The sequence below is a fragment of the Apteryx mantelli genome, chromosome 3 (genome assembly GCF_036417845.1).
Source record: "Apteryx mantelli isolate bAptMan1 chromosome 3, bAptMan1.hap1, whole genome shotgun sequence".
NCBI lineage: Eukaryota > Metazoa > Chordata > Aves > Apterygiformes > Apterygidae > Apteryx > Apteryx mantelli.
The window spans coordinates 32726140-32740844 of record NC_089980.1 but is presented as its reverse complement, the minus strand read 5'-3'; the positions used below and the strand labels follow the sequence as shown (position 1 = coordinate 32740844).

Genomic DNA, 14705 nt, shown 5'->3' with positions numbered 1-14705 from the left:
CTTTGGATCAAAGAATTTATCAACTTGTTCAGATATTCCAAATATTTCTTTGAGAAATAAAAATGCTACCTTGGTTTAAGATACATATACATACACAGATACCTAGATATAGATGTTTTTAATATTGGCCAATGGTAAGATAGATTTTCCATTATATGAAAAAAAAAATTCAAAATTCTGAGAGAAAAAAATTAGGAAATTCAAATAAGCAATATTTAAGGGCATGCAGAAAGGTGAAATCTGAAGCCTGATCAAATGCTTATGTGGTAGCATGAAAATCTATGTATTTATTTGACTCCTCAGAGAAAACATTTTGTTCAGCTTTATGTCTTAAAAAGGATTTTCATGTAACATGAGTCAAGACAACTACCACCCTGGCAGAAGCCAATTAAGCCTTTGCAACTCCAGCTAATATCCTCTGCAGTATAGTACAGCTTCTTTGCACCAATAGGTATATGATAAATACTTATTTGCAAGTTATGAGTAAATTAAAAAAAAAAAAACAAACAGAAAAAGCTGGGAGAAGAAAGATATCTAAATTCAGTTGGACTAGAATCGAGACTTCCAAAGAACAGGTAAAAAGCAATGGCAGCACTTCCAGCTCTGCCTAGAAACAAATGCCCTGGAAAAGAGCACTTTTTTCATGTCGTTATATATGGCATATTATAACGGAATCATGAAAGGACTACAAACTGCTGTGCCTGATTGAATATATAAGCACTTGTAGATCAGTCTGGTAAAAAGAAGCGCAGGAAAATGAGTCAAGGATTGTGGTGTAAGGGCCAGAATAGATTAATCTCCAGCTCTCCATACAGAACATAAATAATCACATTAGCAGTATTCTGGTAGCATTTTCTCGTGTGTGAATGGTTGGGGAGAATGGAAGGCAGCAGACCATCCTTCCTTCACTCTCAAAGCTTAGGCACCCTAATTAATTCATCTGGACTTTCTGATAGCTTGAATTATCTTGTGCCAAAAGTTCATAAACAGGATGTAACCAACATGCATCTTCTCTTCATGCATCTTTAAGCAAACTGTAGCTATTCTCTATCTTGTACCCACCAGTCTCAAGGGAAGACTTCTCACTACAAAAAAGTGTCTAATGAGCTGCTCTTGGGAGTGCTGCTACACCCCTTCTAAAACCCCAGTCATAAGGCTATAATACAGTTTTTAAATTGGTAGTCTGCACTTTAAAATACAAATGAAGTTACACATAAGTGACCTAGTGATGTATGAAAACTGAGAACCTATGAAACTGAGAAATACTAAACACCTGCCTGTAGTTCCTACCAAGGGCAGAGAGAAATAGGTGACCAGAATAGGCATAAAGTTTTCATAGCAGTCCAAAGAAAAGAGATGGGAGTAGCAGTGTTACAGTAAGCTCTTCTAGCCATTCTGTAAATTATCGACATTAATATTGCTACATTTGATGAGTAAATATTCTATATGATTCAACAGATTAATCTGTGATTCAATGGATTAATTTTGTAACTCTGTACCTCTTAGAACTTAGTGATAACAACCGGCATTTCACAGAAAGAAAAAATCTTGATGAACTGCAGAAAATGGTAAATTATGCAGTAAAAGTGTGTTCTGTACCATTTTTGGCATATTTCCTTGAAAATTATCATTGTGACGTGACAATTAATTTTCATGAGTAGGGTCCTTATTTCTTATGATTCCATCTTCCACAGGTCAAATCTGGAAACATTTCCTTCAATGATGCCTTCCTATTTCATGTAATTCATTTCAGCCTTTAGTCTCCAGCTGTATTAATCTATTCTTTAATGCCTCTTAATCATTTCTCTCTGCACTGCTTCTACTGCAGCAGTCAATTGATGCTTTATTGAGCAGCTTCCCCCATTTTTCCCATTTTAGCTCCCAAATCGTACTCACATATTTGAGATTCATCATTAACTTTTTGGTACATTTTACTGTTAAATTAGGAATTTCTGTAAGTTCGTAAACTACTCCTCCTTTAATTATTAATGACAGCTACAGTTGTTTTAGGTTAATCAGAAACCATGAACATGCAGATCAGCATTTGTTTTCATTTTCCTTACACCTTACAAAAATAGTCCTAACGTGACATCTGAGGTTTTCAAGCCTTTTTCATTTCTGTGATATTGCCAAAAAGTATCATCTTCAGAAGGCAGAAAATTATAAATTCATTTTATTTGTGGCCATGGGATTATTTTTAAAAACACAGTGTGCTAAATTTGCATATCACTCAGCATATGCACCCATTCCCATGAGTTCTGTGAAGATACATTGAGTCAAACTAGGCATATATTTGTACCACTGGAGTGCCAAGGATGAGAATAAAACAGGTCCACACAAGCTTACTGTTAAATAAAATGCAATTAATAACAAGATACACCAAATGCTAGAGACGAATTATTTTATGAAAAGTTTGGAGAAAAGATGAAACAGGGAATGCAGCAACAAGCTTCAGAAATGGTCTAACTCAAATCCCTTTAAAACATTTTTAAAACACATTTCAGACAAAGAGGCAATTTCTTCCCAATTCCTAACAATACTTGGATTTTCACCAAGAACAGGACATATGTGATTAGAAAATGAGCTGTAATGCATTTGTAATGCACTTTCAAGATTTCAGTCACTTGAGTTTCCCTGCTAACTATTCTCCATAGGCATGTACAGGAAAAAAAAAAAATCCACAAACACAGAATTTCATAAAATATATCTAGATTCAGTACAATTTATCATTCAGTTTATCATTCTTACATTGTTACTGGACACTATTTTAACAGACACTCAGCAGGTGTTTTGAAAGCTACAGTTAGATTTATGAGCAGACTATACATCTTGCTTGTCAATGAGGTCCATAGACTTAAAAAGCGTATATGATGGTTTTTCCTCTTCTCAGCTATCGTCACTTTTTTTGTTTAAATGGACTTTTTGAATTATATGGGATATCAATCTTTGTCTGCATTACAGGGAAAACTAGCTTAATTTTAGTTCAATTTCAGACTCATCTTATTGTCTAAATTTTCAAAATCTGTTAGTAATTTTAAGACAGTAGCAAGACCTTGTAAAACACTCAAAAACTGGATATCTTAAAATTACTGAGAACATTCGTACTTATCAGTCTCCCAAAATCACTAATTCACTTCTGAAAATTCATATGGCATCTTTTCTGTCTCTTTCTGATCCAGATGAACTCTACAACAGCATGTGTCAGATTGGTTTTTGTGTTTTGCTGTCTTTCAGGCTCTAATGTAAAGTCAATAACCATTTTGAAAAGGCTGAACTTAAGCAATTTTTATGAAGTATTTACCATCTAAATACATTTTGCACAATCTTGCTGCTACAAACACAGTTAATTAAAATACTTTGCTATTATTCTCTGTTGAGGCTACTTACATTATCACACAGGAGGCTCTTATTTTTGGTGCCTGTTGCGTAACAGTCGCAGGGTTTGCAAACATCAATGGCTGAAAGATCTGCATCTGCTTGTCTGTAATGGAAATCTTTGCACAGCTCACAGTTTCTTCCTGCATGAAGGAAAGGTTATGCATTATGGCTTCCAATTCATTAAAATTAGCTGTATAATTCAAAATTAAAGACTCTATTCCTTTGAGAGAATTCTATAATTTTCAGGACGTCCATTTTAATGCACCTTTCATCTCTACCTGCCAATTTAGTGATCCAGAGCATATGAAACAATGAACCTGTTACAAACTATGTTTTACTCCATTAAACTTCCATCTGTTATATAATACCACACTTTTATAAAAGCTGTGCCATGCGAATGCCTATACATTTTTTGGAAAAATTACTGTTGAACCTGAAACTTTCCTTTCTTCCCTTAGCTAGACAAAGCCAAGAAACTGAAATAGAAGAGAACTGTAAGAAAGTATTCAAATACACTACTTCCATAGCATATAAACATTTACTCAATAAGGAAGAATTTGATGTTACAGCAAAAACTGACGACACTTTTACATGTTATCTGTTAAACTGGGTTGATTAGAAGGACTTGATATTCTGGATTAAAATGCTCTAGCACATATAATGGAAACAGCTTCAAAACTATACACTATAATTGTCTATTGAGATGTCTTCTTCATGGAAGATTTTATACAAGGTAAGACCAAATTTTAGCAGTATTTTCCTGCAGCTTAAATATTGACACAGTTGTAACGTGTGCACTACCTGGATACTCTAAAAATACATATACATAATAATATTCTGAGATGTCAGCCATTGAACATTAGTAATTTCAGCTGATAGAAGACTTACCAAAAAAGTGACTGCAGAACAAACACTACATTCTTTTGCGACTTACCTGCTGTGTTGTGTTGACAGTTATCACATATTCCCCCACCGCCTCTGTAGTATTCCTGAGGAAAAGGGTCCATCGTTAAGTCATAGTGGCAGCTTACCGCATGGCTGTAACACTGACAGGGTTTGCAGTTATAGGCATGAACTTGATCACCTGGACGAAAAGGCTTGTCGTTATACAATGGCAAACAGCGATCACACTGAAATTAAAAAAAAAGAAAAAACAAAACAAGACTACTGCTTTATACTGGTAAGAAAATTTTTATACTCTCTATACACATATTTTGTTTTATATGCTTTTCCTCCAGTTACACAACAGAAAAAAAACGGTACTTTACCTTTTCAAATGAACAGGAAGTGAAAGAGTATGCAGGGAAATAACTTTTTTTTTTTTAATTCTATTACTTTAACAACAAATTAAAATCAATGAAGGTGGAGAGAAGAATTAAATTATAAGTATTCAGATACTCAGCACAGGCTGAAGACCTGGGATTCAAATTTAATTTAAACTCTAAAGATGCAAAACAGTGCCTATCAAGTTTGAGGTACAAGAGATATTTACTTACTACATCCATTTGGAGGCATTTTAAATAATATCTTTTGTTGTACTTTATAAAGGTACAGATACCATTTTACCTTTTGGATGAAACAAAAGTTCTACTATGCCCAAATATGTGGTGAATCATGCTGTACAGAGTATCTGAAATTACAGCACTCCTTAATATGCATTTATCTTATGAAATTTCAAAGTTTAAAAAACAAGAAAATCCCTACACTTATCAACTTATATTTGAAATATGACATCAATGGAATACGAGGAAAACAGATTCATTGTTTGAATAAAAACCTAAAACTATCTTTTCTTCAGTTCTTTTCAAATTTATTCAGATAAAATAAAAAAAGATAAAAAACAAAGACTAATAAAATTCAACTATTTAATTAACTTAAAGACTTGGTTTTTTGGTTGGATTTAAGTAGTCCAGAAGCAACTCCAAAGTTCAGTTTTTATTTGGATGAATTCACAATATTACCTTCTAAGCCGAGCTTTGTGAATAATATGAACTGGGAATAATCTTCTGTTTGTAACAGACTCTACAAGGCTTCAAGGAGAAGATTTATTATGCCTATTGGTACATCAAGAACTAAAAACAACCTGGATTTTTTTTAAGCATTTTGAACAATTACATTCTATTTATGCTGAACAATCCAAATAGTCTTTACAGAATCGTCTTAAATAATTGTAAGTGTTGACACTGGAGAAATATTTGTTTATAAAAAATTTTCTAATGTAACTGGTATTACGAAAAATCCATTCTCCATCCATATTTGTGCTTTGCTGGATCTTAGAGACAAAACATATTACAATTATTATTTCCATCTTTCAGAAACAGTCTAAGAGAAGTTTCTAAAAGAAACAGTGAGAGAAAAAGAACAGGCTTCAGGATGAAAAGTAGCAAGCCTTCGCTTCAGACCTTGAACCCTGGCCTTTGTTTACAGAAGAATCACTACCAGATCATGATTATCCCCGTTGCAGTATACCGGGAGGAATGCCTTGCCCATAACGGTTACACAGGGTTCACAGCTGAACTCTGTTCAAGTCCTCCCCTCACTCACATCCACCATTCTTCTCTCTCATCACTCCCTCTGGGCTGCACATTGAGGAAAATCAGCATTACGTTGCATCCGCAATTTAAGATGAATGTTCATTCAGGCATCATATAACGTAGAAGTACAAGAAAGAAACCTGTCCTCCCAGACAAACCATCCCACTGCTGTAGCTTCCTCATCTCAGCATGTCAACAGAAATGCATCTTCCTTGAAAGGAAAACAGAGTACAGACACAGCTACCAACCTGGCAAGCCAGAATTTCCATTCATGCATGGCTAGCCTCTTAGATGCTGAGAGCATTCATAATTTCATTTCAGATCCGATCTTAGATCAGTTACACATGCACACCTATGTTTACACCTATTGATAAAACACACTAGTAGTAAGAAATCATAGCAAAAAAGATGGCATTTGATTATACAGTGTGAAAACTACGTATATTTTTTGGCTTTTAAATAGCAGTCACTCAAAAATTGTCAATGATTGTCAAATATGCACTGTTCTAGCAGGTGTCACATCTGTATTCATTAGAAATGTGCACTGGACCCCTGCCTCATCCCGTTGAGTTTGCCACACCTTTATTAGAATAAGAACTGCATTTAACTTTCAGTTTTGGCAGAAAAATGACGAATATATGGTAATCCTCAGGCTTTCATTCACCACATTTAAACTTGGCATTTTCGAAAGCATAATTGTTGAGGTTTTCAAAGGTATCTAGAGAATTCAGATTTCCATTCTTGGCTATCGTATATGAAATGGATAGGTAAATTCCCCACAAAAGCCTTCGACAAATCTGAAAAAGTTCCAGAGGCAGAGTAACAAAGAATGCTAATTCTTCACAACACATTCCTTTCTCCATGAGATAACAGTATAAAAAACACAAACACGCTGATGTCCTCTTTCTCTGTTGCATTTAGGCCCTTCAGAAAACATGTTAAATATACGGCTTGGTCTGTGGACAATAACAAACGTGTGTCCTCTTGATATATAGTTTCTGAACTGCTCTCCTTCTATGACCACTGAAACAGTTTTCTGAGAAAATACATTACATGAAGCCAGATGGTCAAAATACCTACCTTATCTTGGCCCAATTCATTAGTTTATAATTATGATTAAAAACTTATTTTTACTAATGAATTTAGGATTTTTGATTAATTTTATGATTAAAAACTTATTTATCAAAATTTCTGAATCCAGCATATTTATGGAAAGATCACCAGAGACTTTAGCCTGAGTATATATGTGCCAATTTCCTTATTAATCACTACAAATGCGAAGGACAGTACCTGCAAAGAAACATTCAACAAATAATGAAGTACTTCAGAAGGCAACAGTAACAGTACTTTAAGACTTGCAATAAGTTGTGATTAATTAGAACCTTCTACTCTAGCACTAAAATACCGGAAGTGTTCTACCCTGCTGCTTACCGCTGGGTGGCATCCTATTTTTTTATGCTATGTTACGTAGAATTTATTCCATCTGATTTTTTTCTCTTCTGTGTAATAGAAACCACCTCATATCTGTCAGTCAAAGTTCTGTTGCAATAACCAATATACATATGTACATATTATAGACATTTATGTATAACTTATGTATTATAGATATGTCATTAACTATACATATAGATTTAAAAGTCTGCTGATGTGAGATATTTTATCAAGATCATAACACCATCTTCTCAGATCTTTTCAAATGCTATCTTGTTGTTGAAAACCACCATTACATATATTGCCCAGCCATGCCTATTTAAGCTGCCCTGTAAGTGTTCACTATAATAGGGTAGCTAATGACTTTTTTTTTTCTACAGGATCCCAGGCTGTGCCCCAAATGGACAGTACGCTTTCACTGTTTAGCTTCATTAGTCAAACAAATATGGGTTCTAGGCTATATTTATTCTAGAATAGCTTAGCCCTGCTCTGAAGAGTCTCCTTAAATTCCTCATGGCTTTTCTACAGCATCCTCATTACAGCATTTGACTATTTGTCAAGACCGCACGTTAGACAGAGCTTTGAGCTATATCTGTTTCTTGTGAACTCTCCAAAGAAAACCAAATAGCTTTTACATTCTAAAAGTCAGGTTTTATTATGAAGAAAAATCTAGAACACTCTAAATGACTCTAAGTGACTAGCAAAGACAGAATAAAAAGGATGTCATGTAGTTTTAGAAACTAAACACAGTCCATAACAGATGGTTTACAAGTATCATATGCAAAATAATATTTTGCTAAAAGATACTATAGTTGCTTTGCAAAGGCAAAATGACATACAAAGAACTGGACTGACAAAGAACATAAGATCTGCCATTTTTTATGCCAAATTCTGATAATGAGGTACAACTGAGATCTCTTAAACACTGCTACAGATGTTGTCAAGCAGCATAAGATATATTTCTGTTAAAGTCCTCTTTCATCTGTGCTTTCTTTGGAGAAGTTACAAGCAGCCACACTAAGTCCAACAAAATCAAAGTGTACGCATTCCGACTATCAGGCTGCTCAGTAAATTCATACCTGCTTAAATTGTCTGGGAATAAAATTCAAAGCTATTTTCAAATCAGGCATCCCCTCCGTCAAACTTTCATTTGGACCCCGACCTCATAGGACTTTTCCAAAAATAGAGGAAGAAGAGATGTTTTGTAGCTGATGAGAACTTGGCACGCATTCTCTTTTACACAAGTTCTGGCTTGCTTAGGATATTCAACTGCAGGTAAGAGATCTGTGCTTATTTTACCCTCTATCTGATTTGGAATAAGACTTTGAAGTTCATTCTCCTATAACATTAAAGAGTGTTGTAGCTACAGTTTATTAAGTATGCTAGGGTTAAATTCTCTCTTCTAAGGAAGCTGTTGCATGGGATTATTTTAATAACACTTCTAATGGGGTAACAGAGGAAAAAACAGTGAGATTGGCCAATCACTTTGGCACTCCTATTCAATCTGGAAAAAAATCACATAAACTCAATAAATACATGTGGCGTTATGAGTTACAACAGCTACTCTCAACAACAGTGAAACACTAGTCCGGTTTTCTCTCAATTTCTCTACATATTAAAAGAAATAATACCCTGGGCTGTCAATAAGCCCCTGAAAACCATTCTCAGACTGGACCAGCCCTCCTAACTTCTGTTATGTAACATGGACAACCATAATGCTAGCTGCCATCTGACCACGACCTCATAGCTATTAAGTAAAAATTACAACCCTCAGATCAAAAGGTATAAGTTATAATGATCTCACAAGTCCTTTGGCATGTCCACATCTGTGGAACAAATCACATGAGACATCTGAGACAGCAGCAAACTCTTTCAGTATTTCAATGATGCTTGTACACAAGTTGTTTTAGAAGCCTGATCTTTGAATTATGAAATTACATCAGTATTCCAAGCATGGATTCCTGGACAAACCCCTAACTTCCACTGACATGTCAAAAGTTATTCAAAATTTTCAGGGATGCACTGGACTAGATGCCTTCACACTTGCCATTTTCTAAAATTTCAGTGAACCATTTGTCAGATGGATTTCTTTCCTATTTATTCTGATAAAATCAGCTTCCTCCAAGGCCTATCCCTGGATACACAAATTACACCACAGAATCTACCAAAAAGCCTATGACTGCAAATCTTTGTCATTAAGTGAATGACCATTTACTATAACTAATGTTTACAGTTCTTCAGATAGTATGTATCCTTGATTCCAACATTTAACATGATGATACAGATTGTCCTTTAACTAAGATTTAACTAGATTCTTCTATAACACAAAAAGGCTTATTAATCCAGTTCTTGGCACATCAACCAACAATGCCACATCCAGTTTCAGACAGCAGATGTTTAAGAGCATTACTTATTTATACCGAAAACTCTGAAGACTTCAAGCCATTACTGTATGCAATCATTCTCACACTTCCTTTCATACCCTCTCGCGCACATATCAGAGTTGCTTTGTTTTCTTTCAATTTCTATTTTCTCTATTATATCTATAATTATTTGTATTTATTTTGCCATTACATTTCTGTCTAATGTTCTGTATGACCAATTTAAAGAAGTTTCTCAGCTGTAGGGTAAGGCTGATGTGGTAGATGGTATTGTTTCTTCATGGGCCATTTCCAATTTTTCATGTGACATCACGAAAAGTTTTTTCAATATATTATTCTTGTTTATAAATTAGTCTTTGTATATAAATGTTTCCAAGATCAGAACTCTACTCTTCATGGCTCAGTTTCCATTTGTAAAAAATAGAGCTATTTCCCAAACTAATACACATGGCATTTACAGAACAGATTCTAAATGAAGAAGCTGAACTTTTTTTTTCATCAGATGAGACACATGCTCTTTGAGGATTTATTTCTTCTTCTTTTTTAACCTGGCCCCTTGATATCTGCAAGTCATTCTTAAGGTTTCCCTTCTTCTATCATCCCAGTCCTACCAACATATTTCTTCATCAAAACAGAACTTTCTTAAAAAAAAAAAAAAAAAAAAAAAAAAATCATTTGGGATGTCAAATTTCATAACACAGTGATGCAAATGATTAAATTAAGATTTCCATTTGTAATGAATTATGCGATTTTCAGTTTGGTATTCCTTTGCTGCGCAACAGCTATCCTGAAGTATACATCAGATAAATTCAAAATTTTAGCTCTAACTTTAGCTGAATCAAGTGTAAATGTGACAAGGACATACTCTGCCATATGCTACGAGCTTGTCAGGGAATCTCAGATTTCTGGTCCAAGATGGTCAACAAAAATAATTTTTTTATACTCCTTCAGTTGTGGTGACTCACTCACTACACCAGCATAAGCGCGAGTTAAATTGGTCACAGTGCAATTTCAACTCACAAATAATGTGTATATACTTGCAAAGTTCCTTCATCAAATGCTCAATTGACATCCAAAATAAAAAAACAGATGTCTAATTCATTGGATTGGGAGCCTCAGAACCACAAGTATAAATCTATAAAACAGAATTCTATAAATACCAGAGACAGATAAAAATCAGGATGGATTCTGGTTTTGCATTTAAGTGTTTACCTTACAAAAAAATCAAAACCTTTAAACTGTTTGGATTTCATCTAAATCCCTGGTAGAATTCAAAGTAGTTAGTGATATATTTGCAAATACTACTTCTGTTTTATTTCACCTTTATCAGATATGGACATCATCATTAAAGAATGAGAAAAATATAATTAAACAACATCCTTATTCTTCTCCCAATGAATATGGTTAATTCAAGCAATTCAATTACAGTTACAATGCACATACACCAAGTCAAAAATGTGAAACTTGCTTAATGGAACAACTCATTAACATTGACAGAAAATATCTGATAAGGCAGATACATCATTAAAATGTATTTGGTTTGTTTTCACACAGTACCGCAAGTCTTGCAAGAGTGCTTGGTGAACTTCCAGTTCTTATTAAATATTTATAATTAATCCCTACAAAGTAACATTTCACAATGTGTGTTCTAATTAAAGGGACATTGTCAAATTGAATTTTTTTCCCAAGCTGATGCATCTAAAAACTTCAGTTTTCTGTTCAAATACCATTTAAGACAGTAGATTATATTTCTTTCTTAAAAAAATAGAAAACTAAGATCCTGTATTTAATTTTACAAACATCTTTCACATGATTCTGAGCACAATATCAAATATGCTCAGGTTAACAGTTTTTGCCTCCTAACTTTTACATTTACGCACACACTGGTTGCTTTTTGATGCCAGTTTAGTTTCAGCTTTGCCATTCCTGTTGCTATTATGTAACCCTTTCTTAATTTTTAGAAAGTGTATTTCCACCAGACATAAATGTAGCAAGGAACAGAACATTTATTCATGACAGAAATCTAGAATTCAGTGAGATTGTGGGATTGATTCCTTTGATATAACTCATTCCTCCTTAACCTCAACTTCATAATCCTTTATTTTTGAGATGAATGATTATCAATAATAAATTTGGTGGAAACACTGAAATGTCTTCAGTTAAAATATTCTCAAATGTTAGCAGTCAATGCGGCAAGTTCAGAACTTGAATATAGGATTTTAAAGTTGACACTGTCCTGGAATTACTACTGTGTAGCAAAATATTTGTTCTGCTTTAACTTGGAAAAGTGTGGCAAGCCCACACACATCAAACCCACTCATTTTTCAAATTTTACAGTTTCATCATAATGTAATGCAGACTGTGATGATGGTTCACAGCTCAGTCTCAAAGCCAGCATTTCTCAATGGCAAGGGGTTTTATCACATGACAGAGAAAAAGTACATCCCCCAATTCACAAAAGTGCAATATAATTACTGCGAGCCATATGAGGTGCCCTAAGGCTAGCAATTACAGAAATACATAGTGATAAAGACTATACCGTATTTCAATTAACTTCAGTTGAAGTTTACAAATTTATAAATATGGTATAATTCAAAATATGATATACTTTTCAAAACACGCACATATTTGGGAAGAAAATTCAAGTGAAAATATTGTGCCAAAGGAAAAGCTCTGACCATCACAAGCAACTCAGTGTAGTCTTCCAATTTGCCTTAGCATTTGATATAGACAATGCAAATATGTAACGTCCTCCCCCAACTTTGTACTTGCAAAATGGTAAGGAAAACATGCTACAGGTACATATTTCTTAAGACATTAAGCAAGAAATTATTAACGCGCCTCAAAGGAAGCAGGAGGAAAGGCAATTCTCCTAATTCTTCAATCAAATAAGGCCTGCTGGTATGGTCATTCCCCTCATCAGCACTTGCAACATCCACCTCTGAGCAATCAAGCTCCTGGTACTTTGATTCCTTTCCCCTCTCATACACACCATCCCTCTTTCCACACACACCTATAGTCCATTTTTATGTCTTTTCAGGTCCCAAGAGCAACTCACCTCTTGAGCATCTAATCTAGGGACATAAGTTTTTCTGTAGGAAAGTTTTCTCAATTCATATATCATGGTTCTGTTTTTGCTAAGTTGAGTGTGAAAATCTTCCAAGAAAACCAATGATTATACAATTTACACTTACATTATTAATATTTATATTAGCTAACCTTCCTTCTGAGACATCAGCCACTCTGCTGCAAGTAGTAAGTACAAACTAGCACCATTATTCTAAGCTGTCTATATATTTCTCTAGAAGACTTGTGACTTTTAGTGAAAACCTGCATTTTGGTTTGCCCCAGGCCAAGAATTACTAAGTTAGGAGGAAAATTTTAATTTTGCAACTTGGTCAGTTTTACCTACACATTGCACCTCATAAAGTCCCTCTTAACTGAAAGACGTTATTAAGAGCAGATCCTACTACAGATCCTTTTGCTATTTGCTACAGTAGGTACAGCCATAATCTTTACTGGGTGCTGACAGTCTAAGTTCAGATTTGCATCTGATCTTTTGCAAACTGACATATTCTTATAACAAGAAACCAAATCTCTGATCTCAGCACTCCTAAAGTTCTGTGATGAAATGGTTCTGGGGAGGAGAGGGAGGTTTTTTATTTAATACAAAGTCTGCACATGGAAAATATCCTTACAAAAGCAAGGACAACACTAGCATGCATACACACACACTTCCCCAGGTATAAAATCCCAGTTTTGAGCCTGTTTGCTGGTAGGAGAAGTAGATAGACAAAGGAGAGACTCACATTATTTCCTTCTGTATAGCTTTCCTTGAAGCACAGGCACCTGTACAGTTCCAAAGCTGTGTCACAATTATCAGCATGGCCATGACAATTACACCTGAAAGAAAAACAGGTAGTGAAGAAAACAAAAAAACATGGAAACATATCTCTGCAGCAATATACAACATCATCACGAAGACAATTTGTCTTGCAAGCATAGCCTGGTTCTTTATTAAGAACAAATAAAGAGACAGAAGAGAATGTTCTTAAGTGCAGTAACCCACAAAAGACTTCTCCATTCAACACACTTGTAACTATCAAAAACTGCCTTCCAAGGAAATAAAAAAGAGCATGTATTAGAGCTACTGTTATCTTATGCAATAGCGAACAAGAACTAGATTTCAGTAAACACTACACATGTAAAATTTTATTTAAAATAAATGGTTATTATTCATCAATATTTAGCTTTACAGTGTGGCTACAGTTTTTCAAAAAATCTGTATCTATATCTAATTTAATCATACAGTTTAATCCATTTAGACCTCAGCTAACATGGAGTTCTTACTAAAATAAAATCTTTGTAGAGCATTAGCCTAGACAATAACCATCCCACTACAGCTGAAGGTCTTCTCTTCTGGAGGTATGGCATAGCTTTGCAGACTACAATTGAAATGACTTTTCTGTTATATAGTCATCAAGACTGTAGTTGTTTTCGTAAAAACATCATCATAACACATCTAAATCATTAATCAAAACATACTAGTAGCACAGAAAATAAGTTTAAGGTAAACGTGACCTCTCATAGGTCCTCTCAAAATGAGATCTTAACTACCAAAATAATTTCAGAAATAATACTTATTAACAAAAATCTGCACCATATGCTTCTTGGAGACTATTTCATTGCTAAATTTGCATATTATTTACAGGGCATAATTAGTCCTTTCATAAGACAGGACACTTATACAATAAAGTTGTCAGTCACAGATAATGTAACACTTTTACTGACAGCTGCCCAGTTTTAAATGGAAAACTGAAGCCTAAAACAAAGAATGGGCTCTGCATTAAGACTGTTAAAATTGCCATGTCTGGAAATCTATAATGAAACTTGGAAGAGCTACTAAAGTAAAGCATAAGCTGTGGTTTCAATCATAAGCCTTTGCTTAGAGGCATTGGTAATTCCAAGGAAAGGACTGCTT

General features: G+C 34.5%; 1 protein-coding gene across 1 annotated transcript in view; it reads right to left on the bottom strand.

Annotated features, from left to right (window-relative positions):
- USH2A (usherin) overlaps positions 1-14705 on the bottom strand; it is a 409459-nt gene that overhangs the window by 349906 nt on the left and 44848 nt on the right. The window contains exons 8-10 of the mRNA XM_013949903.2: positions 13534-13627; positions 4313-4508; positions 3388-3518 (exon numbers count right to left, since the gene is read on the bottom strand). Of these exons, the coding sequence (XP_013805357.2) occupies positions 3388-3518; positions 4313-4508; positions 13534-13627 (421 nt within the window). The remainder of the gene's footprint in view (positions 1-3387; positions 3519-4312; positions 4509-13533; positions 13628-14705) is intronic.